This window comes from Ciconia boyciana, chromosome 2 (genome assembly GCF_034638445.1).
Source record: "Ciconia boyciana chromosome 2, ASM3463844v1, whole genome shotgun sequence".
NCBI lineage: Eukaryota > Metazoa > Chordata > Aves > Ciconiiformes > Ciconiidae > Ciconia > Ciconia boyciana.
This window is the reverse complement of record NC_132935.1, coordinates 168,942,719-168,968,091: the sequence shown is the minus strand read 5'-3', so window position 1 is coordinate 168,968,091 and position 25,373 is coordinate 168,942,719. Positions and strand designations below refer to the sequence as shown.

At 63.3% G+C, this 25,373-nt stretch overlaps 2 protein-coding genes across 2 annotated transcripts; both read left to right on the top strand.

Annotated features, from left to right (window-relative positions):
- The first annotated feature begins 8,349 nt into the window (after positions 1 to 8,349).
- TMUB1 (transmembrane and ubiquitin like domain containing 1) lies at positions 8,350 to 10,046 on the top strand. The gene is made up of 2 exons (XM_072855018.1): positions 8,350 to 8,904; positions 9,259 to 10,046. Exons 1-2 carry the CDS (start codon positions 8,498 to 8,500, stop codon positions 9,611 to 9,613), a joined length of 762 nt encoding a protein of 253 aa, XP_072711119.1. The 5' UTR covers positions 8,350 to 8,497; the 3' UTR covers positions 9,614 to 10,046.
- Positions 10,047 to 10,131: 85 nt separating this feature from the next.
- On the top strand, positions 10,132 to 25,322 carry FASTK (Fas activated serine/threonine kinase). The gene is made up of 10 exons (XM_072855015.1): positions 10,132 to 10,455; positions 11,391 to 12,003; positions 13,890 to 14,360; positions 14,961 to 15,109; positions 15,353 to 15,569; positions 15,779 to 15,938; positions 16,608 to 16,699; positions 17,118 to 17,754; positions 18,130 to 18,244; positions 24,758 to 25,322. The coding sequence occupies exons 2-10, from the start codon at positions 11,436 to 11,438 to the stop codon at positions 24,842 to 24,844; spliced, it is 2,496 nt and encodes an 831-aa protein (XP_072711116.1). The 5' UTR covers positions 10,132 to 10,455; positions 11,391 to 11,435; the 3' UTR covers positions 24,845 to 25,322.
- Positions 25,323 to 25,373: the final 51 nt, after the last annotated feature.

The window sequence follows — 25,373 nt, the reverse complement described above, 5'->3', positions numbered from 1 at the left end:
CTGTGGCTCCTGCTACAAAACAGGCAGTTAGCGGCGGTCGCTTGGTGGGGAGGGAGGTGTTTAATAAAAAGATGTCACCTTCCAGTCACAATAAGTGTCCTCCTCGGGCTGGGGATCAGGCCAAGAGCTTTTCCCCAGAATAGCTGCAGCTCTTTACTCTTACTCTGGAGCGAGGAGGTAACCGCACATATCAATCCCATCCATATCTGTGCAAAGTACGGCTGTCAGGCAGCAGGCAAATTGCAAATGCAAAGCACGCAGTTCAGTGCACGCAGCTGTTTCACACCGCGGCCTGCATGGGGCCCAACAGGTGAGAAACAGCAGTGACCGTTGCTGTGCTAATGGTCTGATGGTGGTTTACTAAAGCACGGGAGACGGCCGCCGGCCTGCCGGGGCCGCAGTAGTATTTGCAGAGTGCTGCGGACAAGCCCCGACCCGGTGAGAAGCTGAGGCTGGAGGGGCGCGGGGCGAAGGGGCCCCCCGAGCCTGGGGCCGGCGGCTGTGCTGGGGACGGCTCCCTGCGCTCGGGCAGCTCCCCGGGTGAGCAGACGCAGGCTCGGCTCTTCTTTAGAGAAGCGGTGGCCGGTGGTTTACTTTCCCTTTGCTGTCTGCGTCTCTCACCGTGACCCACCTCTGAGCGGACGGCCATTTCAAGACACCCGCGGGCATCCGGTGAGCCGCCGGCACGCGTCCTGCTCCTGCAGGCGTCTGGCTGCACGTCGAGGTGTGCAACACCCCCGTGTCTTCTCCTTGGCGGGGGTCCTGCCTCCGCAGGGAGGGCCGTGGGGACACCCCGCCGTGCACGGCCACTCACAGGGCAGAGTGCCCCAGTCCCACTGGTGCCCCACAGCTGGATCCTCTCCCGTGGGGCCAGGATCCCTCTGTGACCCCTCTCTTTGGTTAGAGACCGCCGGTCCACAGGAGGTGAACTGGGCAAGCGCGCGCGCGGTTGTTAAAAAGAAGCTAAAAATGGCGGCGAGGCGAATTAAACGCTTCCCGGCACTGTGGAGGTACCGCCCCAGGGGCACGGGGCCAGCGAGCCCCAGCAAGGACGCAAGGACGGCTGACAAGGAGGGAGGGAGCTGGCACAGGCCAGCAGCAGGGTGGGGGACGCAGGCAGAAACACTGAGGCATCCCTGGAAAGGTGAAACTGTGAGTAAAGGAGGAAATGGAGGGGACCATAAACCCTGGCAGATGAAATGCATAAACACAACAAGGCAGCAAGACCGCTCTGAGGAACAACTAACGAAGAGATCAGAGCCAGCAATAAATCTTTCTTCAGACGCACCAGGAGCAGGACACCTTCCAGACGCCTGCAGGGCCAACGGATGCCTGGGCACAAGAAGTAAACCGAGAGGACGGGGCTGCCGCAGAAGAGCTAAATCTGGTTTTTGCATCGGTATTCACTGGGAAGAAATTGGAGGGGGTTACCCTGCAGGGACCCCTCTTTGCAGGGGCACAGCGGAGGGTCTGTTTGGAAAGGCGGTGGCTGCAGAGGACATCAGAGGAGCAGAGCTGAGGGGACGGTGCTGACCATGCCGCAGGGACCCCAGGATGCAGGACCTGAGTTACGGAGATCTTTTGCTCGCAGCTGCCTCGATACCGGGTGGATACCTGGGAGGTGGAGGGTCCCGAGAGTGAGGCCATCCATAAAGGGCTCGAGGGAGTTCTCGGGAAATCCAGGCCTGTAAGTCCAGCAGCTGCAAGGAGCAAACGAGGAGCTGTGGCAAGTAAACCGACTGCAGGCTGCACAGATACGACCCAGTCGGAGATGACGGGACGGCCGTTATGCAGAGGAGTCCTGACCTTGCAGAGAGCCCCGGAGGGATAACAGAGAGATTACACGTGGGTAAGACGGCCGAAGAGTGAAGTCTGTTTTGATTCCCAAAGGGCTTTAAGGAAAGCAGGCAGCCGTGGGACAAGCAGGACAGCCACGGGGTAGGCGCCTCGTTTCCCAGAAGACTGGACGTGTAAGGCGAGCGCGGCTCTTGCCACGGAGATCACCGGTGCAGCCCCACACGGGTCTGGGCTCTTCGGCACATTCCCCAGCGCTGGGAGAGGGCAGAGCGGCAGCAAGGGCTCACGGCACCCTTTGGGGTGCCGGCTGCCCGAGGTGCGGTGGGTCGCTGCACCCCTGCTGACCCCACAGACCACCCTGCTCCCGTGGGCAGGCCCGCTCCAGAGGGGAACGGGACAGGTTTCTGCCTCTGGGCTGACCCCCCCAGACGTGTGGCACCCAGAGCAGCACCGGGTGCCAGGACCTGCCGCCCGCCCGCCCGGGTGATGCCCTGCAGCCTGCGAGCAGCTCTCCCCCCACCCATCCCGTCGGCCTCCGTAACGGGAGCAGAGGCAGCGCGGTGGGCAGGACGGGCTCAGAGAGAGCAGCAGAAAGTGGAGAGGGAGGCCCCGGCTCACGCAGCGGCGCTGGCGCACAACGCCGCACCGCGAGGCGCGGGGCCAGCGCCCACAGGGGCCTGGCCCGTGGAGACGCGGTGTCTCGCCCTGGCACCGTGCCGGAGATGCCGCCGGGCTCTGTGCTGTCGCCCTGCCCTACCCCAAGCCTGGCCGGAGACCCAGGCAACGCAACGGCGGGCGGTTTTGGCCCATCTTCCGTTTCCATCGCGCGTATTCAGACAAATGGCACAGACGTGCCGCAGGGGCTGGCCGGCGGAGGCGAGCTCCCAGCCCGGCGCAGGGCGGAACGGGCCGATCCCCCGAGGGGCACGGGGAGCCCCGGGCAGGGGAGGGGGTGATCTCGCCTCCGTATCTCGCTGGAGCAGCAGCACTCTAGAACTGGGCATCGCTCTACATTAACAATATTTTAGAAGAATATTGAAAAATCAAAGAGATTCTGAAAAGACCCACGCAGAATGATTTGAGGGCTAGAGCGAGTGCCTTACAGCAGAAGATTTAAAGAGCACAATCTGTTCAGCTTATCCAAAAGAAGATTGAGGGGTGACTTGATTACACTGTAGAAGTACTTTCATAGGGAAATATTAAATGGCTCTTTAATTGAGCCGGGAAAGATATAAAAAGACTCAATCTCTGGAAGCTGAAGCCAGACAAATCCACACTGAAAATTAGACACAAAATTTTATCGGTGAGGGTGATTAACCACTGGATAAAATGCATTAAATTTGAACAGTCATAACCACTCAAATTATTTTGTTCAGACATGGCTTATTTTCTACATCCTGGAAGTTATAAATCCTGTATCTGCTTCCTACACAGTGTATGTATTTTTTAAATCTGCTGCTGCTTTTGCATGCTTGCATCCAGCACTCTTACATCCCTGGGATCTCCTCTTCCATTTTGGCAGCACCCCTTCGCCCGTCTTGGCGACTTGCTTTGCCTTACCCCCAGCGGGTCTCTACCCAAAGCTGCACCCTTCACCCGTGCCTTTAGCTGAATCATCGTTGCTAAAATCCTTCCTTTTACTCCCCCTGACGCGTGCATCGAGCTTAAGTGATTTCTTCCCACCTTCCAGGTCCCAGGGACTCTTCCCAAGATCGTGACCGGGGCTCGACTCACTCTGCATCGCTCTCCCTCTCCATACGTCCCTTTTTCCAACAGCTCCTGCTCAACACTCGTTGCCTCTTCCTGGGTGACCCCTACACGCAGCCTGCTCTGTGAACTCTTCCCAGCTCTCTGTCTGTCTAGAACCTGTGACACAGAATCTCTAAGTAAAGGGCTTAACTTTTTAAAGTATTAAACGGAACTACCAAAACTATGAGATTTTTTAATCAGTATGTTATTCTCTTTTTCTCTTCAGACTCTGTTTATGCTTTGTGTTGTGTTGCACATCTGGCCTCAGGCTCTGATTCTAGACATCGCTTGGGTAGGGGTCCACCCTCACCCCCTGGTTGCAGGACAGGAACCACAGGTGGTATTTTAAGGTTATTACACAAGAGGAAAAGATCCCCGCTTGGTTTTGTGCTGCTGGTGTCCCGTAGCCAAGGAGCGAGAAAATCTCAGTTCCTTCTCCTATAGAACCTACAGGTGTCGGGTTAGCAAAGCCCCGAAGCATCACCCGCTATGCCAGTCATCCAGAGCCTGGCCACCAAAACCCACCGAGAGGTGCCATCGCCAGCACAGCTGACCGACGGGCAGATTCTCCTTCCCGCGGGGAAGGTTACTATTGCTCAGCTGCCACAAAACCCAGTCTCGGGGGGGCTGGCAGCCAGGGAGCAGAGCCCGGGAAGGAGGTGGCCTCTGGCTGGAGCTGGGTTTCCTTCTTCGCCCTCGGAGAGCCAGCCGGGAGGTGGGAGCTGCGGGACGGCTCTGCCAGCCCCGTGCTGGTGGGGAGGCGAGACGGGCTCCTCAGGAACCCGCTGCTCTCGCCGGGAGCTTGTCAAAACGGCCGTGCTCGGGTTCGGTGAATCTGCGCGTCCCCAAGACGGTTTGTCAGAAACGCCTCTGCGAGCTCTGGCATCCATGGCTTTTGTGTCCCAGAGAAGAACCTGTGGTCATCACCCTCTGCTAACTGCAGCTTATTTAAATAATTTACTAGCAGCTAATAATAAGCTTTGATTCTTCGCTGTGTTTTTTCTTGTTTTTCTCAGCGGGTGCTCTGCTGCCCTCAAAGCTTTGCCTTTTCTTTAGTGATTTATTCAGCTCAGAGTAGCGTGGGTCCTACTTCTCCCTGCTGCAAGTGCACGTCCCCATCCTTGTCCTCCCTTATGTCTGTCCTAGCTGCCCTCTGCCCCTTCGCTGTCACTGGAGCAGTGACTCCAGTTGCCAGCTGTGGTCACCAGTGACTGTGGACAGACTGGCTCCATGGCCGTTGGAGGCCCAGGGCCACTCGATGACCGCAGCGACAGTGACCGGGCAGGTCTGCAGTGCTGCTTTGTCCGAGTGCCAGTTACTGCGTGGAGGCTGGTGCGAGCAGCAGCTCTGAAAAAAACCAGGGAACAGAAAATCGGGGAATGGTTTTTATAATCCGGGTGGTGATACCCAGGCCATCCTCCCTCTCCATGCCTGGCTTTCTCCCTCCCTCTGGGACAGCCTCTGGCCAGCACCGAGGTCCCCTCTGCAGCCACCCAGCCCCAGCCTCACCCCTTGTTTCTCCCAAGTCACCACGGGACACCCCCCCGCTGCGGACCCAGGCTTTGCCCAGCACTTTCTGCATCAGCCTCAGCGACCCAGGGAAGGGGCAGCTCTTCTCCACCAGCTTCTCACCTCCGCCCCCTGCACCACGCTCGTGGCTGAGCGCTGTGGGAGGGAGCAGCGCGCCGTCACCCCCACGGCACCTCAGGGCAAGGGGTCCTCCCTGCCCACCCGTCAGCCTGTGTGCCCCAGGCAGATCTAGCAGCACAACCTGCTCCCCAGCAGCCTCTGCACCCGTGGGTGCCGCCCACCTCTGCCGCCGGGACCCCCGGCTCAGCCGGTGGCAGCCCATCTCCTCCAGCCCCTCAGCAGGCGGCGCTGGGGACCCTCCTTGGCCCTTCCCCACAAGGGACAGTGCTGTGCCATGGGGCTGCGGTGTGCAGGAGCGGCTTCTCGGGGTCTTGTCGCAGACCCCTCGCTCGTGACGGGGACGGGGTGTTTCATGACCTGGTTCTCTGCGGTCCTTTGTAAACGCAGAGCTCATCCTTGCCTAGAGATGCTGCAGCTCAGCACCCCCAACTCCCCACACTCCCACCCTCGAGCTCTTTTTTCTGGCCCAACTGCTTTCCCCACAACACATCTCCACGTCTTTGACTGGGGCTGACACCTCTCGCTGTTGGTGGGAGCTTCTGAAGAGCAGTTTCATCTGCAGAGGCGTTCATCTCTCCCGTGTCTCCGCTCCCACACGCGCTGAGCTTCGCTGAAGGCGCTGACGATACTAAGCTAAAGGGGCTCCTCGGTCCCACCGGGATGGCAGCGCCACGGGCGAGGGGGTGTCTGCCCAGTGCCCCTGCCGCCTCGCTGCTCCGGGGAGAGGAGAGGAGAGAGGAGGCAGCACCCAGCACAGACCTGGGGCTGGAAAAGATGCAGACAACGATCAGGGATGCTCTGGTGTAAAAGGACTGAATCCGCAACTTTCCGCTCTGCGGCGTAGATGCCGAGGCAAGTTACGTCAGGAGACTGCGTCTCTCCTCTGCTGGAGAGCTGTCCTCCCCGCGGGCTTCCAGGAACGATGGGTAAGCCAGAACGCCAGCAGCAGCCTATTTTTAAATTCTGCTGTGCATGCGAGAGCTCTGCTTTGGCAGCCCCACTTTTCAGCTCTCTCGGTGCTACTTGCAGGTCATTAAAGACTTTGCTCCCTGTGATCGCAGGACGAGTTCTGCTCTTGAGTTCTGCAAGACAGCTGTACGCAGAAAATAAATTTTTTGTTTGCAATGCCTCCTGCTAATGCTAATATTACCATTACACTGCCTGGAGCCTTAAGCTCTCCTATCACACATCTCATCAATCTGCATTGCTGCAGTCTAATGATAAGCTGAAAACAGTGACGAAGAATGCGGATCAGGATTGAAGGAGGCAGCTGAGAGAATCATCACCTCCGGCCCCACGCCCCGATTCTGGGACTCCCGGCCGCTAGCCTGAACCGGGGTTTCAGCGGGGCTGGAGCCAGGAGGCCCGGCGCACCTGCAGCCCCAGGAACCAGCCAGTCCGTCCGACCTGGAGGCAGTTTGGACACAGGAGCCTGGAAGGGAAAGTAATGAATTCCTCGGAGCCACCCAGCTCCCGGGAATCACTGCCGCCCTCAGATCCACCTCAGCAGGAAGGATGCCGCAGCTTGCGCACTGCCGCCGTTAGCAGATTCCTCCTGGTTTTATTATAGGAGATGTCTTCTGCCACCAAGTGCTGGACCTTGGAGGCGATGCCCTGGGGAAAGGGGACGTTGTCATCCAAAGGTCTCCCTTTCAGCTTCGTTCCTTTATGGGCGCTGTAGGTTTTTTCCTTCCACAAGTCTCCCCCCCACTATCTCATTTTGATGGTACAAGCCTTTTCACCTGAAAATATGGAAGTTTTGATCAAACCATTTTTGACCATGTTCACAATTATCTGAATGCTTTTCAGGAACACAGAAAAGCTGAGTCTCCAGCATTAAGGTTTAATACCAGAAACTAATCAGCCAAGAGAGATTTTAGGATAAATTATTCTAAATGTCTTTCAATATAAAAACCAAGTTGGAGACAAAAGTGCTGCACACTAATTTTTTCATCTATCTTTCAAGCTTTCCTTCTTCATGAAACCTGTGGGTAGGTTTAAACGCATCTGGGGAATCACAGTCCCCCAAAGGATCACTGGAACTCAGTCAGTTTTAGTCTGCAGCTTCTCCCATTTCCCCGTGATATCTCTGCCCTGCACAACTCGCTTTCTCCCTGCCAGAGACCTCGTCTTCACTAGAGCACGGCTCTTCCAGCAACAGGCTCTGCCTACGGAATTTGCTGTCCTTCACCAATTGCACACCTTGTTTTAGAATCACAGAATCATAGAATCGTTTAGGTTGGAAAAGACCTTTAAGATCATCAAGTCCAACTGTTAACCCAGCACTGCCAAGCCCACCACTACACCATGTCCCTAAGCGCCACATCCACACAGCTTTTAAATGCCTCCAGGGATGGGGACTCCACCACTTCCCTGGGCAGCCTCTTCCAGTGCTTGATGACCCTTTCAGTGAAGAAATTGTTCCCAATATCCAGTCTTAACCTCCCCTGGAGCAACTTGAGGCCATTTCCTCTTGTCCTACGGCTTGTTACTTGGGAGAAGAGACCGACCCCCACCTCGCTACAACCTCCTTTCAGGCAGCTGTAGAGAGGGATAAGGTCTCCCCTCAGCCTCCTTTTCTCCAGGCTGAACAACCCCAGTTCCCTCAGCCGCTCCTCATCAGACTTGTGCTCCAGACCCTTCACCACTTTTCTATATATAAAGCAAAGAACAGGATATTGATTAAATGATAAAAATATTTTCGCTCTTAAGCAGAATCAACTATTTCATGCTCCTTCAGTTGCGTGAGAAATTTCACCTGGAGGGTTTCATGGAATCATCATGGAATGGTTTGGGTGGGAAGGGACCTCTCAAGGCCATCTAGTCCAACCCCCCTGCAACGAGCAGGGACACGTCTCCTCAGGCTGAGCCCAGGCGGGCCGATCATTTCTCAAACCGATAATGGCGGATGAGGGAAGGGCCCTGGCCCAGGAAGCCCGACGACGCAGGCCCAGCCTGGCGCGGGGCACGCCGGGAGCTGTAGTCCAGCTACCTGGCGCTGGGCGTGCCAGAGGCACGCCCAGCGCCAGGTAGCTGGACTACAGCTCCCGGCGTGCGCCCGCGCGGGAGCACATAGGCGCATGCGCACAACAGGACCACAGCTCCCAGCGTGCCCCGCGGGGAGCTTCCGCGCATGCGCGGAACAGGCCTACAGCCCCCAGCGTACCATGCGCCGAGGCGGAAGCGGCGCGATGGCGGCAGGTGAGGGGCCCGGGCCGGCCGCAGCTCCGGTCGCCTGTGGCCCGGCGGGCTGACGGCCGCGCTCTATGCCCGCAGGTCGGTAGCCGGTGCCGTCGCCGCCATGGCGCTGATCGAGGGCGTTGGCGATGAGGTGACCGTGCTTTTCGCGTTGTTGCTGGTCGCCGTGGTGCTGGGGCTGGCCTGGGCCTCCACCCGCGCCCCCGAGCCCGCCGCGACGCCCCGCGACGCCGCGACGCTGCCCGAGGAGGGTCCGAGCGCTGCCCCGACCCCCGTCGAGCACAAGGCCCCGGCCCCGGCGGCGGCGGCGGCCGGGGCGGCCCCCGATGGGGCGGGCGGGCTGGCGGCGGGGCTGCGGTCCCGGGCCGGCCCCGCACCCGCGCAGGGTCCCCTCGGTGAGGGGGACGGCGGCCCCGCCGAGCCCACCATGGTGCTGCGGCTGAAGTTCCTCAACGACACGGAGCGCCTGGCCCGGGTGCGCCCCGGCGACACCGTCGGGGCCCTGAAGAGGTGAGGGGCGGGGCAGGCCGGTTCTCCCGCGGCACCGCTCGGGGCCGTCCCGGCTGGGGGCGGCCCCGAGCCCCGCCGGCGGCTCCTTCCCCCCCTGGAGCAGCTGGGAGCTGCCGCTCTTGCTCCGGCGCGGGCGCGCTTGCCCGTGCCCGTGCCTGGCGGGGCCGTCGTACGGCCCGTCCTGGCGGGCGCCTTCACTTCTGGCAACGCCGGGGGCGGCCGACGGCGAAGCGCGGGCTTAGAGGTGCGGGTACCGGTCAGGGCGGGCGCGCTCGCAGCCCGCTCCTGGGGGGCGGCGGAGGGGACGCCGTCCTGGAGGGAGCGTGATGTTTCCCTCCTTGTCGCCCGCCCCAGGGCCTATTTCCCCGGGCAGGAGCAGCAAGTGCGGCTGATCTACCAGGGCCAGCTGCTGCGCGATGACGCCCAGAGCCTGGCCGCCCTGCACCTCGCCCACAACAGCGTCCTGCACTGCCACATCTCCCAGCACAGCCCGGCCCCCGCGCCCGCCGGCCCCCACGCCTCCGCCGACCCCGTGCACGCCGCCCTCAACGTGGGCAGCCTCATGCTGCCGCTCTTCGTGCTGATGCTGGCCGTGCTCTGGTACTTCCAGCTGCAGTACCGCCACGTCTTCACCGCCACCGCGACCACCTTCCTGGCCGGCCTCACCCTCCTCTTCAGCTTCATGGCCTTCACCATGTACCGCAGATAGCACGGCCCCAGGCCCCGGAAGGAGCCGCTGCGCCTGGAACAAGCTCGGTCCCGGGCGGAGTCTGCTGCCGCGCCCGGACCCGGGGGGGTCTGGGCCGAGGACTGCGTCCTGGGGGCTGCAGGGCCCGGCGGGTCGGAGGGAGCCGGCGGCCGGGCGGGAGGCGGGCAGCCTGCCGCGCCGCGTCCCGGGGCTCGAGGCCGGCAGCGCGGCGGCCGGAGCCGGGGTTCGCAGGAGCGAGTGCTGCGCTACCTCCGGGGCGGGGGTCCCGGCGCCCCCGGCCCCGCACGGACCGTCCGCCCGCGCCCCGCTCCTGCGCCGGACGGCGTCCGCTGCCCCGGGGCCGGGGCTGCCGCCCGCGGGGTGCCGGTGCCGGCGGGGGAGGCCGCGCTCCCCGCCGCTCTGTGACGATTAAAGAGGACGAACTGCGAACGGCCGCGGCCTCCCGGCTCTGCTGCGCCGCGGGGGGAACCGGGGCGGGGGGGACCGGGGGGGGCGGGGCTTCCCCGGCGGCGCGCTCCCAGCGGCGGCGCGCGGGGCGGGGCCAGCGCCTCGGGCCACGCGTTCCGCAGGGCCGCAGCGCGCCTGCGCCGGCGGAGCCGCCCCGCCCCTTCGCGAGGCGCTCGCTCATTGGAGGGCGGGCGGCGGCTGTTTACTCGCGCCGCTACGCGCCGTGTCTGAGCCCGCGCGCCCGGCTCCGCCCCAGGAAGTGTGGGCCGCGCGGGGGGCGGGGCCGCGGCGTCCCTCGGCCCTGCGGGGGCTGTCGGGAAGATGGCGGACTCGGTGTCCGGGCGGTGCTGAGCGGCCGGGGCGGCGGCGGGTCCCAGCGCGGCCGCGAGCGCCATGTAGGGCCGGGCCGGGGCCGGGAGCCGGGCGGGACCAGGGGCGGGGCGCGGGCCGGGCACCGCGGGGCTCGGCCGGGCCGGAGGGGTGGGGATGGGGGCCCCCGGGGGTGGGGGCCTGGGTGGGCCGGGTGTCGCGGTCCCGGTGCGGCCCAGCCCGGCCCGGGGCTCCGGGTACCGGGGGAGGAGCGCTCAGTGCGGCCCGGGAGTCCGGGTACCGGGGGAGGGGCGCTCAGTGCGGCCCGGGGGTCCGGGTACCGGGGAGGGGCGCTCAGTGGGACCCGGGGGTCCGGGTACCGGGGGAGGAGCGCTCAGTGCGGCCCGGGGGTCCGGGTACCGGGGGAGAGGCGCTCAGTGCGGCCCGGGGGTCCGGGTACCGGGGGAGGAGCGCTCAGTGCGGCCCGGGGGTCCGGGTACCGGGGGAGGAGCGCTCAGTGCGGCCCGGGGGTCCGGGTACTGGGGGAGAGGCGCTCAGTGCGGCCCGGGGTCCGGGTACCGGGGAGGAGCGCTCAGTGCGGTCCGGGTACCGGGGGAGGGGGAGATCGGGCCGGTCCCGGCACCGGGCGGGGATCTGTGTGTGCCGGCGCTCCTGGGACAAGGGGGATCTGCGAGCCGGGGGCCCCGGGAGAGGGGAGGGGGCTGTGTGGGCCACAGGGTGGGGACGCCTGTGCGGGCCGGGGATCCCGGACAACGGGGCTCGTGTGGGCCAGGGGACCTTGGGCCGGGCGGCCTGGGCAGGGCGTGGGCCCCAGTACCAGGGGGATCCCTGTGGGTGGGGGACCTCAGAACAGGGGGCTGTGTGGGCCAGGTACCCCCGGACCGGGGCGGAGCCGTGCGGGCGGGGGTCCCAGCGTGGGCTCCGTGCGTCCCTTGCTGGCTGCAGCCGTCCCAGAGGCACGAGCTCGCCGCCCCCCTCACCCCCCCCCTCTCGTCCCCAGGGTCTCCCGGTTCTCCGAAGCCTCTCGAGCCGCCCTGCCCTCACCATGCTGCGCCTGCTGCCATGGCTCCGTGCTCTGACCCGAGAGAGCGTGCGGCCCGGAGTCCTGCAGGGCCTGGCTGCTGGTGACAGGAGCGGGGCCGGGATGTATCCCGCCTGCTACTGTGCAGGCAAAGCTAAGCAGCGGGCTGTGCTGCTGCCCCTGGACCCCTACGGCCATGGGCTGCTGCACACCTTTCCCCCGGACGCCTACAGGACTCGAGGCCATGGCAAGAGGAAGAGCTGGAACTTCATCCACGAGAAGATGAGTTATGACACCTTCTTCACAATGAAGCGTCTGATAGAGCGCTCGCGCAGCGTGGGGGAAGTGCTGCGGTGGGTCACGCAGAACCCCAGCAAGGTGTCCGCCAGCCACTACCCCATCGCCCTGCACAAGCTGGGCCAGCTCTTGCAGCAGCAGCAGGGCCAGGCCGCGGTGAACGGGGAGAGCCGCGGGCCCGGCCACATGCTGGAGCAGCCGGAGTTTCAGACTCTCTGTCAGGCCATCATCAGCGGCTGCTCCAAGTTCGATAACTTCAGCATTGTCAACTGCCTGTATGCCGCTGCCGCGCTGGGTGAGTGTCCTGGGCTGCCGGCGTCTGCCTGCATGGGGGTGCCCACAGCAGAGGGGGGAGGCGGGCAGGGCAGTGGGACACAGGCCGGTGCTTGGGTTTGTGAGGTGAAAGGAGAGCTTGCTGGTCCGGCTGCCACGGAAGGAGGAAGGACATACCGGAACAGGAGCTGGTGTCTGGGTTTGTGTGTGGATTTACACGTGGTGGTGGCTTTGTGCCAGACGGAGTTGTGCCCTTTGAAGGAGGAGGCTCTGCTTGGGATACGCAGCAGGAAGGGAGTGAGGCAGACTGACTGCGCCGGGGGGGGTGGGCCGGCTGCGGCACCTGGCGTGTCGGCCCGAAGGGCAGCCGAAGCGGTGGCCAGCACTGCCTGGCAGGATCGGGATAAACCGCTCCTTGAGTTTTGTTCCAGTCCTTGAAATCAGCGAACATCTGAGCATCGAAGAGTGAGACGCGAGATCTTGGCTAAACCCTTTGCAAGCCCTGAGCCCTCTGTCAGCGGGAGCTTAATATTCAGGAGAAAAGGTTCAGGCCGGTTTGGGTTCCAGAGGCCATGGCCCGGGGGGCTCCCCCTTCGCTGGGCCGGGGTCCCCGAGGGCCCCGCGGGTTCTCCCCGAGGAAGGGGATCGTGTCTGGCGGTTGCCTGTGGCGGCAGGTGCCTGCCCTCCCCGCCCCGGCGGGTCCTGCCGGCCCTGCGCTCCTCTGTCCCACGCGCGCGGTTCCTGCCCTCGCGTTTGCTTTTTTTTTCCGCCGCAGCTGCACGCTGGGCTGAGGCCTCGGCCGAGCCGCGTACGGAGACACCCGGTCCCTGCCGCGGGTTGATGCAGTAACTCTAGATCCCGCTGAAGGGGAGGGGGGAAGAAGTTTCTGCTGTTCCCCCCTCTGTCTCACGGCGCCTTGTGTTTGTTGACACTGAACTCTGGGCTGCCAGGCCCAGAGTTCTGGGAGCTCTGCTGGGCTCCCCCCGGCCTGCTCTGGTTTTGACCCACACTTTGTTCTCTGTCAGTCGCCCTTCCCTGCTCCCCACGCTTACCCGCTCATTAATAAAAATGCTAACCTGCCTTTTTGAGGTCTTTTTAAAGAACAAAGCAACTGCTCAGACCAATTCTTCACTTTCCGCCTTCTGACTGATTTTTGATTAATGACAAAACGCAGCAACTTACCCCATGCTGCCTTAGTTGCTTTAAAGCCCTTTTGAAAACTGAAGTCTTGTCAGCTGGCTTAGGAGACCAGTGGGCTACCAGGGCCTCATACAGTGCATAATGCTTCATGCACTTCCTGAAAATATCTCTCCTGACACGCGAGGGATGGCCTTTGCCTTTTCTCGTACCCACACGGTGTGCCTGGCCCCTTGTCTTTCCACGGTTGAATAATACGTCCAGAGTTGAAGGAAAGTATTTCCCCCAGGAGCTGGGTTTGAACGAGTAAAGCTAAACTAGAGAAGGGGAGAAGGTTAGAAACGTGGAAGGTTTAATTCCTGTCGTACACGGACAGTTTTTATTGTGGTAATGTGATGGTGTCGTACTTGTTTTCCAACCAAAACTTTCTTTTGAAGGCATTTTTGAGGTGTATTATTTATCTTTAAGAAGTTTGAGACTTCAGAAACAGACCTTGCTTTTGCGGAGGAACCGAAGGACTTCCATTTTGGTGGAGTGCGTGGGAATAATCCAACGGCTCCAGATGACTTCTTCCGTGGTGTAGATGCACTGGTGTTCTGGTCAGGCTTTGCTAAACCGGTCCTCTTTCTTTTCTCATCTCTGGTTTGATCACCGACACGGCAAACCTGTCCTCCTCCGGCTGTAGTCTTGTGCCCGAGCTTACGAGGACGGTTGTGCCTAGTGAAGAGGAGAGGCGGAGTCTGGGCGCCCCTAATCCCTTCCCTGTCGCAGGCCTGCCTGGGGAATCGCCGCTGGTGCGAGTGCTGGAGGACGAATCCCGGAGCCGCCTGGGCCGCTTCAACCAGAAGGACGTCTCCATGGTCTTCAGCAGCGTGATGAGGCTGCACCCGTCCAGCCCCCACCCCCTGGTCGAGTCTTGCCTCAGCAGTTTGGAGCGGCACCTGGAGAAGGAACGCCACCCCCAGACCCTCTTCCTGCTCCTCTCCTACTACCGGCTGCGGGCGCAGGCGCTGCAGGGACACCCGGCCTCCGACCAGCAGCTGATCAACAACCGCAAGATCCTGCGCCTCGTCCGGCACACGCTGGGGCAAGTGAGTGCCATGCGGGAGCACGAGCTGGCCCTCTTGGACGAGATGTTGGCTCTGTGCGCCCAGGAGGCGAACAACAAGGCCCTGGAGGCCATCTTCAGCTCTCAGCTCTTCTACGAGAACCGCCAAGAGCGATTCATCCGCAGTATGGCAGGTGAGGGCAGGGTCTGCCCAGGCAGGGTCCCAGCCTTGCCCACTGTTTGAGCTTCTTCCCCGGCGCAGGGTGCGCTGGGCTCTGTCCGTGCACTTGGCAGCCTTGGAGCCTCCTTTCTTGGCCCCGGAGGACATCTGGGTTTGTGGCAGCGCCAGCTGGGGCCGTGCTGAGCACCAGGGCCTGCAGCGGTGGAGGCTGGAGCAGGAGATGCTCTGCATTACGGCCGCCCTGTCACTGGCTTCCCAGCCTAGCCCTTCCAGGGGCTGGGAGCCTACCTTACCGCAAGACTGGGAGCAGGCTGGTTTCGGTGGGGTTTCTACAGAAGGGCCCCCATTCTGCGCGTGTTCCGGCTGTGCTCCGGCTGTGCCTCCTGGGTGGACGGGACAGGAATCTGCCCCAGCCGCTCACAAGCCCCATAACTTGATGGTTTTCGGAAGCCTTCTGGGTTTCAGGAGAGATGGCTCTGCTGCCCAGGCCTTGGTATCTCCCACCTGCCTGCACTGCCTTTCCTGCCCAGGCTGTAGTGGCTTCTGGAGAGCTGCAGTTTGGACAGAGCCAGGCCCCTCTGACGGATACCCCGCTGTGGTTTGCTCTGTGCAGAGTGGCTCCCCAGGAAGGCAGAGAACCTTACCCCCTACACCATGGCCCTCATTGCCAAGTACGTGGCCCGGCACCGGCTGCGTGAGCCACGGCTGCTCGATACCATCGCGAACTTTCTCCTGAAGCGTGGGGAGCAGCTCGACAGCAAGGTGAGCGTCCTCCCCGGTCTGCGGGGAACGCCTGGGGCTGGCTCTGGGGCTGCCCCGGTGCTGGGGGAAACCGCGTCCCTTCTCTGCCATCAGGCTGGGGCATCTCGCTGGGGACCGACCGGGGCGTGCCCTGATCCTTACGGGTTGTGAGAGCCTGTTTCTGCCCAGCTCTGGGCAGGCCTGGGCCTGGCCTGGCCTTCGTCCCGCTGCCTGGCCTGGCCCGACTCCCTCTCCTGCCTGCAGGTGATCCAGAAGCTGGTGTTTCCCTTCAGCCGCATGAATTACCGCCCGTCCAACCACAGCGAGCTCTTCCCCAAGCTGGAGGCCATCCTGGAGCAGAAAGCCGGCAGCTCACCCCTGGCGACCGTCAACATCCTCATGTCCATGTTTCAGCTTAGCCACTTCCCCCAGACTGTCCTGCACCAAGTCTTCTCCCCAGCCTTCATCACCAATGTTATGAGTATGTCGGGCCTTTTCCAGGGGGAACCCAGCCGTTAGAGCTCGGGGCTGGGGCGGAGGTGGATTTTGAGAGCATTGGGCGGAACAGGCGTCCCCTGGGAGTGCAGGACCCCCTTGCTGGCCGTCAGCCCCACCCCCACCCCCCCGGGAGCGTGGCTGGGCGAGGAGGGGCTCCCAGGCGGCACCCAGCCAGCCGTCCTCTCCCCGCAGGCAGCCCCTACGCGCTGATCGTGCGCCGCTACCTCTCGCTGCTGGACGCGGCGGTGGAGCTGGAGTTCCGCGATTACAGCGGCCCGCGCCTCGACCCGCGCTACCGCGTCCTCATGTTCGAGCATGCCCTGACGGCCGACGAGGCCAACAGAAAGTACAGGTCCGTGGCGGGGACAGGCGGCGTGCGGGGGAGGGGAGGGCCGCCCCGGGGCGGGAGAGCGTGGCTGGGAGCGCGGTGTGCTGGGCACCCGGCTGCCTGTCCCTTGCAGGTGGGCAGGGCGGTGTCGCTTGGGACGCGGGGTCCGTGACCTTGGTCTGGCAGGACCCAGCCGAGGACAGTGCGGGGGTAAAGGCCCGTACGTGAGCTCCAAAGCCTGTAGAGGAGCAATATAGAATCACAGAATCATTTAGGTTGGAAAAGACCCTTAAGATCGAGTCCAACCGCAAACCTAACGCTGCCAAGCCCACCACTAAACCACATCCCTAGGCGCCACGTCTACACGGCTTTTAAATACCCCCAGGGATGGTGACTCAACCGCTTCCCTGGGCAGCCTGTTCCAGTGCTTGGCAACCCTTTCGGTGAAGAAGAATGTGCTGTTGGTGTAGGGATATCGGGAGGAGCTTTTCTGCTGAATGAGCTGAAGCGTGTCCCCTCCTTGACCCGGAACAGCAGAGCCCAAAGCCAAAAGCCTTCCTTATTTCTCGCTCCCAGGAGCCTCCATGTCTCTGGGCAGAAGTGCTCCGAGGGAGCAGGCGGGTCGGCAGTGCTCGAGGGGGCAGGCTGGGGGTCCTCCCCGGTGCGTCCTCTGACTCTTCTTTTTCCCCTCAGCTACAAGGGGCTGGTGGCCGAGGCCCTGCGGCAGCTGGTGGGAGAAGAATGCTATCGGCAGGATGAGGTGCTGCCCCCAGGATACTGCACAGGTAGCCTGGCTGGGCACCCCACTTCGGGGCAGGGCCGTGGCCCTGCGGAGGGGGACTGGCAGTGGGGACTGGGGGGCTCTGGGGCAGCAGCAGCCCTGCGGCTGCCTGGGTGCTCGGGGGGGCCCGAGGGTGGGAGGTTATTCAGGGCAGAACTAGATTTGGCTGCTTTGTCACCACCTTCCCTGTGACATTGCCTTCCCCGGCGCTTCAGGACAAAGCTCCCTGAGCCGCCCCCGCCACGGGAGGGCTCAGCTGGGCCAGTGCAGCGGGGGAACGGGGGACCCCCTCTGCGCTCCCGTCTGCTGGGCTGGCTGGCACGGCGTCTCCCACCCTGGGGCACGCGGGGTCCCCAGGCCCACGTCCCATCAGTAGGGGGGGGTCTCGAGGCCCAGTGCTGATCTGTGTTCTCTCTCTGCAGACTTTCTGCTGTGGATTAACCGCTCGGGCACTGTGCTGCCTCTCTCCCGTGTCCCTGCGGCTTCCAAGGCTCCCTCTGCCCACACTACAACGTCCCCTGCCGCCATTTCCTTGCGCTCAAGCGTCCTGGCCCTCACCTCGGACTTGCAGGACTTTGCCCCGTTTGCTCCAGAGACGCCAAGCAGCCCCCCGGGCTCCCGGGAGAGCAACCTGGCCGGGCGGTTCCTACCCACGCTTTGCCCTGCCCCGGGGGGCCCCTGCTACCAGCCCCCCTCAGACTATTACTGCGGCCTGAGCAAAGAGTCTTCCCTGGAGAGCCAGGGCAGCTCCACCTTAAGCAGCCCTTCCGAGTGCCTCTCCGCGCAGCCGGCTGGCACCCCTGACTGCTCGCCCAGGGGCACCTCCGCAGCCACCCTCTTCCAGTTCCCCATCGGCAAGATTCTGGAGGAGGAGGAGGAGGCGACCGCCGGCTGCCCTGGGCACGATCACAACTGCTTCCAGGGGGAGCAGGCCCAGGAGGAACCAGAGGAAAGGAGCCCACCCCCCAGCGAGGACGCCTGCCCTCCGCCCTCTCCGTGCCGGCCCAGCCCCAAGCGAGGGCCAGGCGAGGGGCCGCAGGGAGCCGAGGAGATTCAGAGGTACCGAGCAGGGCCGCTCCCTGTCCCCGCTCCCTTCCCGCGGGACAGCTGCCCTGGGCCTGCGCCAGCGCTGGCTTCAGCTCCTGCCCCCCGGCAGTCGGCCCCGGCCCCCTCCTGCCCCGCGCCGTCAGGGGCCCGGCAGCGGCGCAGGCTGCGCTGCAGGGACCCCTGTCCCCGCCGCCCCGGGGTGCCGCGCGTCCCAGCCCGGCTACGGCTGCCCCTGCCGCCGGCCGGGCGCGGGGGGGCGGGGGGTGCTGCCCTTCGTCCTCCGCTGTTGTGGGGACCGGGCGGGGGCGAGGCTGCTGCCGGGGTGCTGCCTGCAGCGTCTGTGGCGTGGGGTAACGCCGCCCTCCTCCCCTGCTCTGTCCTCTGCAGGGTGGTGCTGTCGGTCAATGACAAATGGCATTACTGCCAGAACTCCGACATACTGGTGGGCTCGCGAGCCATGAGGGACAGGCACTTGCGACTGCTGGGCTACTGTCTGGTTCAGGTAAGCGGGGAGCTGCTCCCTGCCCCTTCCCCTTCCCCTCCTCCTCCTCCCAGCAGAAACTGCCCGTGGCCGTGCAGTGAGATGGTCTCCAGGCTGCAGGCTGGAGAGCTGGCATCCCCACTGTAAACACGCCCGACGGGAGCCGTCCTTCCACACTTGCTGCTTGTGAGAGGAAGCAGTGACTCATCCTCACGGCTCCTCTTTGCCCACCCCACCCCAAGAGTTTTTTCCACGCAGCTGGCGGGCGATACCAGCCCCGGTGCCCTGGTGGAAAGCACGGGCGAGGGGACGGCCCCTCCTGTCTGTGTCCGCTGGTCCTGCAGGAATCCCACCCTGCCGGTCTGCCGCCTGAGCCGAGACCCGGCCCGCGCGCTGTGCAGGGAGGGGAGAAGGGGAAGCTGCTCGGCCTGGGCTGGGCAGGGTTGGCAGCGGCAGCGTTGGCCGCGGGGCCTTGGAGTGGAAATCAAGCGGGGCCATGGCTCGGCCTGATACCCCGTGCTGTAATTCTGGCTGTCGGTTCTGCAGCATGCCTCTTGCCGCCGTGGGTGGAGGCGAGGCGAGGCGAACCTCCCTGCGGTGCCTGTTTCAGAGCCCTGGCCTCTTCGGTTGCAGCCTCTGGCTGGTCTGTGGTGAGAGCTGTGGACGGAGAAGCCCTCGAGGCTTCACCGCCGCCTTCACAATTGTCTTCAGATTTCTTTGGAAGCTTCAGATGTTGTTTTAAGGTGTGCAGCTTCCACAAGACTATTGTAGAGGTGATTTCTAGCTCGAGGATAGATCTTTTTGAGGAAAACAACTCAGAAACGCAGGCTTCTGATCCCTGTTTACTTTTCCACTTCAGAGGTCACCTGAATTACAGTCATAGGTCTACCAAGCAGTCCCATAACCGTTTCTTAAAGCTTCTTACCTCCCCTGCTGCTGACGGCGCAGCGTGCCAACGCGAAGCTCCTCCTAATTTCATAATTTGCAGCATACATAGTTCAGAAGTCCTTTGTTTATGCATAGCTTTGGCAGTCCTGTGACTCAAGTTGTGATATTTCCTTGGAGATCCTGAATTGCAGAGCAGTGGAGCAGGACCAGCTCTCCTGTGCAGCGCACCCTGGGTCTCCCGTGTGCTGGAGCTCAGGACGGGCTGCCCAGGGCTGGCCACGTCCCCAGGCAGCAGTGGGGCCGAGCAGCTTTGTCGCAGGGAGGAGGGCTCCCCAGCGCCCGCTGCCAGGCTCGAGGCCGGTGCCACAGGCTCTCGCTCACGTCTGGGCTCCGGGATGCCCTCGGCTGAGGAGGGCGCTTGGCACAGCTGCCTCCGCTCCAAGTTTTGTGCCACCGCGTCCGAGAGCCGAGGGCTGCCCCTGCCCGCCTGCCCTGTGCCCAGCACACCCGTGGTGGCCGGGGACTGTGCTCTCCCAGCGCTTGGCCCAGCTGGGGCGTCCGTGCCCCGTCTCAAACCAGCTCTAGTAACCGTTACCGCTCGGGTCTGTGCCCCTGGTGCGGGTCGGGGCTGCTGCGGGAGGCGGGGGCTGCTGACCAGCAGCCCGACGGGGTCTCTGAGGAGCAAGGCAGAATGGGCAGGGGTGCAGGCAAGCAAGAGCGTGCTCCTGCTCCCAGCGCGCACAGGATCAGGCGTTCTGTCCAGCAGCACGTGGTTAGGCGTGACCGAGGCTGCAGGGGCTCTTCCCCTCCGCTCAGCGTGCCTGATCGTCGTGCAGCTGCCAGTGTGGTTAGCTCCCGTCGGGTGCGTGGGAACGGGCGCTCTGGTCCCATCCCCTCTAGTCCCTCTCCAGCAGCAGACAGTGGCAGATCGTTAGAAAATGAGTCAGAAGTGGATCGTGGATAGTCCAAGGACTCCCGCACCCGAGCGTGTCTGGACAGCTGTGTTTATTCACTGCGATGGACCTCTTCTCCGTGAGCGTTTTATTCCCCTTTGAGCCTGTTCTTTCTTCCACACCTGCAGTGTCTGGTGCCAACAAGCTCCAGGCAGTTCTACCTGCAACAAGCTCTGTTTGTTTTAAACCTGCTGTCTGGTCAGCCGACATGGTGCTGCCGGGTCTGGTACCGTGAGGGAGCGAAGAGCAGCTCTGCGGTTACCTTCTTCTATGCTTGTGGTTCCAGAGGTCGCTTCCCTTTGGCCACCCCTTTAAGATGAAGAACCCCAGGCAGTTCAGCTTCTTCCTGAGTTGAAGCTGCTTCGCAGCTCGGCGGTTGTTCTTGCTCTTCTCATTTGAGGTTTATTTCCTGTTCTTCTGACACCTCTGCGGAATCGCAGAGTAGTGGAGGTTGGCCGGGGCTTCTGGGGATCGTGCGGTCCAACCCCAGCTCAGCTAGAGCAGGTTGCTCGGTACCACGTCCAGTCGAGGTCCGAGTGTCTCGGAGATAGGCTGCTTTCTGGGTAACCTGTTCCAGCCAGGCTCAAGGCTGGTGCTGCTTTACCCTCCCAGTACAAGTGGTTTTCCTTATCTTTGGTGGGTGGGGCTTTTTCTTAAGTCTAAATGGGATTTTCTGTGTTTTAGGTTTGTGCCCGTTGCCTCCTGCTCTGTCACTGGGTACTGCTAAGAGTTTGGCTCTGTCTTCTTCACAACCTCCCATCGCCTATTTGTGCATATAGATAAGATGCCCCAATCCTTTTCTTCTCCAGCTCTGTCAGCCTCTTCTTGCGTATCATCCTTGTGACCCTGCACTGGACCTGCTCCAGTATGTCCATGTCTTGTTCTGGGAGCCCAGCGCTGGACGCTCCAGACGTGTCTCGCCAGTGCTGAGTAGCAGAGAAGGATCGGCTCCCTCGGCCTGCTCGCGGTGCTCTTCCTAATGCAGCCCGGGATGCTGTTGGCCGCCTGTGCTGCAAGCGAGCGCTGCTGGCCGGTGTTCAACTCGTCTGTCAGAACCCTTAGTCCCTTTTCTGCAAAGCCGCTTTCCAGCTGGTTGGCCCCAGCCTGTCCTGGTGCACGGGGTTATTCCTCCCTCCCTGGGCTCAGGACCGGGCCGTTTCTCCAGCCTGTTTAGGTGCTTCTGAACGGCAGCGCAACCATCTGGTGCGTCAGCCGCTCCTCCCCGTTTTGTACTGTCTGCAGCCTCGCCGGGGGTGCGCTCGGTCCCATCGTCCAGGTCACTAATGAGGGTGCTAAATGGTGTTGGCCCCCGCACGGACTCCTGGCGTATGCTGCTAGTGACTGGGTCCAGCTGGACATGGTGCCTCTGTTCGCGGCTCTTTGAGCCTGGCAGTTTAGCCCTCCTTGTATTTAATTTAAGGCTTTCTCTTGTTGGCTGTTGCGTTGCCCTGTGTCTGCTCGATCGGTGCTGGACTGCCTGTCGCGTCTGGCACGCTGCTAAGCTGTCTGGGTATGTCTGTGTGACTGTGCCAGGGCATTGCTCCTCCTCGGATGCCGTTGATCTGGTAGCAGCGGCAGGTGTGGATTTGTCAGTGCCTCTGAACAGGGCTTCCTTCCAAGGAAGCCTGCTCCTTCCGTGGCACAGCGAGCGGGGGCGGCCCACGGTGACTGCAAAGGACGTCGCCGGGTCTTGTACCCGGGCCCTTCCTTGCCTCCGTCCTCCGGCTGGACCTGCGTGTTGCTTCCACCCTTCTGGCAGGCGGTGGGAGTGCTGTTGCAGGGTCGCCTGCCTCAGACCCTCTACTCTGCCCACGGATGATCTGGGTCTCGGCCCTTTCCAAGGTAGATGTTCTTTTCCCTGGTGGTCTGACCTTTTACTGACAGCCAGCTCTTTTCCCTCGGAAGTTTCTAGGTAAGGACACGCTTCCTCCTTCCCAGGATCCTGCCCTGAATAATGGCCGGATTTGGTGTTCCCTCAACCCCTGTCCTGGCTCTGGCACTACTCGCTTCCAGCCTGTTCGGTTGAAGGAGCTTTCTGTGCTCTCGATCCCTCTGTAGCTTGAGAAGGGCAGGCCCGCTGGGGAGGCAGACCCCGCAGAGCTGGGCAGTGAGGAAGGGAGCAGGAAGCAGTGGAAGGAGGTGGCTCCATACCAGAACTGCCAGAAACCTTTGATTCAGACCCACCGCAGCCAGAGGACTTGGTTCCTTCTCCCCAGGCAGTTAGTAGCCTTCTTCACCCCTGGCCTGCGTGGGACTGTCGGAGAACAGCGCCTGTCTGCAGCCTGTTCGCTGTCCTGCGGGCAGCAGGCAGTTTGTCTGTGTTTCCCGCCCTGCTTGCTCATCTGTGATGGTTGCAAACAGGTCCTGGACCCCATGTAGCACCCGTGTCGGGATCTAGCCTTACCACGGAGTCTGTGTCATCTGTGCCAAGTTTTCCCACCCTGTCCCTTCGCGATGCCTACTATTAGCCCTGTTTCTCAATGAGCTGGTGAGAAAAAGCTTCCTCCTTCGCAGGCAAACTCCTCTGTGTCATGATCTGCAGCTCCTGAGGGATGGCAGCGGTGTCTCCAAGCAGCCTTGGATGCTTCTGGTATAGTAGACCACCGCCTTGCCGTGCACGGAGTGCTTCCTGACCCCCAGCTCTCCTGCAGGCCTGCTTTGTGCAGGCTCCTCCAGAGGCCAGGCTCCAGCCCCGCTCTGGGCAGGCGTCTTCACAAACGCAGCCCCGCCAGGGCTCGGGTCTCCTGGAGCCTGTGCACGGTGGAGGGCCAGACACGGCACAGAGCCGAGCGGTCGCTTCCCCACAGAGGGACGCTTTCCCCCTGCCGTGTCCCAGGCACCGTCTCTCGGCAGGCTGAGGTGCACCAAGGTCGCTAGAGCTGCCTCTCCTCGGGCGCAGAGCTCCTCTGCTCAGCCCCGAGGGCTGGAAAGGGCCGGTGAGGTTCTCGGCCAAGAGCTCCCCCGCGTAGCTCCAGCCCCAGCCCCGTGTTGCTGCCTCTTGGCAGGATCTCCAAGCCCGAAGGAGAGCTTTTCTTGTGCTTCCTCATTCCGGGGAGGGACGGGGCAGGACAGGACTCCTCTTGTGCCTGAGTAGCAAAACGCACCGAGGGCTGGACTGCAGTCGGGGCGCGCACGCGGGTCCCGTTACCCCAGCGAATGCCTTCAGCCCTCTCCTGTGCTGCCAGACAGGGCTGAAGCATGGGTCAGGGTCGCCCTTGGCCCTGCTCCACGAGCGCTGGTGGTGCCTTCTGGGATGTTGGACCAGCAGAGCCTCCCGCCACCCCAACAAGTTTTGGCCCCCAGGCCCTGCTGCCGACGGGGGGGGAACGCTGGCGGTGGCTGGAGCCTCCTGTTCTTGTCCCTGCGGACCCCCTCCCGCACGGCGGCGGCAGCGCAGGTTTGCTGGATTCCCCCAACCTTTGGTGCTCCCAGCCTAGTGCGGGGACGGGCGGGCGTCCGCGCAGCCCCACGTGCGGGCTGGAGCAGGGGCTGTCACCACAGGGTGACAAGCCCTGGGTGACAAGCCCTGGGGCCGGAGAGCCTTGAACTGTGAGCGGGCGTTTTTAGAAACGTGCCTGCCGGGTTGCCCCGGAGGGTGGCTGGTACCGAGGGGAGGGACAGGGTCCGGGCCCCTCGCTGCTCCCGCCCCAGGCGTGCGTCTGTCTCGTGGTCGGCGTGGCCCAGGGCTCGTGGCCCTTCGGCGATGCGTTTAGCTCTGGGTTGTATTTGCTGTTCAGGGCAGAGAGCGCTCCTGGCTCCACAGACTGACGTCCCGTTCAGCTTTCCCCTCCCCTCGGCCCCCCGTGCCAGCTCCCCTGGGCAACGGGAGGGGCGTTTCCGTTAGCCCCAGTGCCGCCTTTATTTAGCAGACTGTGGTTAAAATGACGTCTTGGGGAAGAAACCAGCATCTGGGCTGGGGTCACTCCTGCAGCCCTTTCTTCTGGTGGGAGGCTGCCGTGGCTCTTCCCGGTGCTGCCCGCTCCCGCGAGGGGTTTTGGAGCCGGAGCGCAGGGTCGGCGGTCTCCCCTGCTCTGCCCCTCTCCAGCCTGCTGAGCAAAGGCCCTGCGCCCTGCCCTGCCCTCCCCCACCTCTCACCGCTGCGCCTCGGTCTCCGGTGCTGGTTCTTGTCTGAGGGAGGCCGAGGGTGCAGCCGCACCTCTGCAGCAGGCAGCAGCCTCCGTCCTTCGCTGCGGCAGCGGGCCCCTCCTCTCCCTCGCGCGAAAACCCACCTTGCCCTGTCTCCCCTCGCCGACGACCCCCGGGCTCCCCCGCCCTGCACGGGGGGAGGGAGGCTGGGTTTTGCTCTTCATCCCTCTCTGCAGGCTGGCGACGGGGGTTCCAGGTCGGGGTGAGGCTTGCGAGCTCCCCTGGCCCCGCGTGTCCTCCCCGCGTCCGCACCTCGTGTGCGCTGGCCCCGGCCCGGCTGCCGTGGGCATCGGGGACGGGGCTGCTTGCGGGTGCTGCGTGCCGAGGGCTTGTCCGTTCCTCCTGTACCCTCCCTCCCCTTGAAGGAACAGCACCGTCCCCCTGCCCCGGGCAGTGTCCCAAGTCCTGGTTCTTCGCCCCACCGCCATGGATGGCTGTCCCGGGCAGCCTCGGGCTGGGGGCGGCAGCGGCGGTGGCGGCGGCGGTGATGGTGGTGGTGGTGGGGGTGGTGGAGCGGCTCTGACGGTTTCTCCCCGTCCCCTTTCAGCTGCCCTACACGGAGCTGGAGAAGGTGAGTGGCATCGAGGAGGCCAAGCACTACCTGCGGCAGAAGCTGAGGGAGCTGCGCTTCTGAGGGATGGATGCCCGAGTCCTGGGCCCCGGGTGGGGAGGGGGCAGAGCGGGGTGGGTGCCGGCGGGCGCTGCCAGCCCCTTTCCCCTGGGGGTGGGAGATGGAGCAGCCCCCTGTCCCGGGGGGCGCGGGGCTGGGCCGTGGGCACCTGCTCCTCGATGTGGGGCTGGGGTAGTGTGAGATATTTATTGCCGTTAGCGGGGGAAGGGGTGTGACTTGACTGGTGCGTAGGGGAGTATTTGGGTCTATGCTGCTGGGGGGTGGGGGGGTCCCTCGCTGCCCCCCCTGCCCTGGCCCCGTTGCCCCCAGCCCTGCCTGCAAGGGCGGTTGCGGGGGGCCCCGGCCTGGCTTCCCAGCAGCACTGGGGGCGGGGGGGGCGTCCCTGTGCCCTCAGCACCGTGGCCGGGAGGGAGGGCTGGGCCTGGCCCCCACCCGCGGCGTCCCGCAGGGTCTGGGGGGGGGCCGCGGCAGACCCCGCACGGGGCAGGGGGCGGGCAGGGCTGCGGCTGTTTGCACAGGGGGCTGCTCCCCG

What these genes read in the sequence shown, in the direction of transcription:
- TMUB1 (XM_072855018.1), top strand. Translation starts at nt 8,498, where the DNA reads ATGGCGCTGATCGAGGGCGTTGGCGATGAGGTGACCGTGCTTTTCGCG. An exon ending in ACCGTCGGGGCCCTGAAGAG is followed by an intron (nt 8,905 to 9,258) that starts GTGAGGGGCGGG and finishes CGCCCGCCCCAG; the next exon opens with GGCCTATTTCCCCGGGCAGG.
- FASTK (XM_072855015.1), top strand. Translation starts at nt 11,436, where the DNA reads ATGCTGCGCCTGCTGCCATGGCTCCGTGCTCTGACCCGAGAGAGCGTG. An exon ending in GAGGCCAACAGAAAGTACAG is followed by an intron (nt 15,939 to 16,607) that starts GTCCGTGGCGGG and finishes TTTTCCCCTCAG; the next exon opens with CTACAAGGGGCTGGTGGCCG. An exon ending in GCCCCCAGGATACTGCACAG is followed by an intron (nt 16,700 to 17,117) that starts GTAGCCTGGCTG and finishes CTCTCTCTGCAG; the next exon opens with ACTTTCTGCTGTGGATTAAC.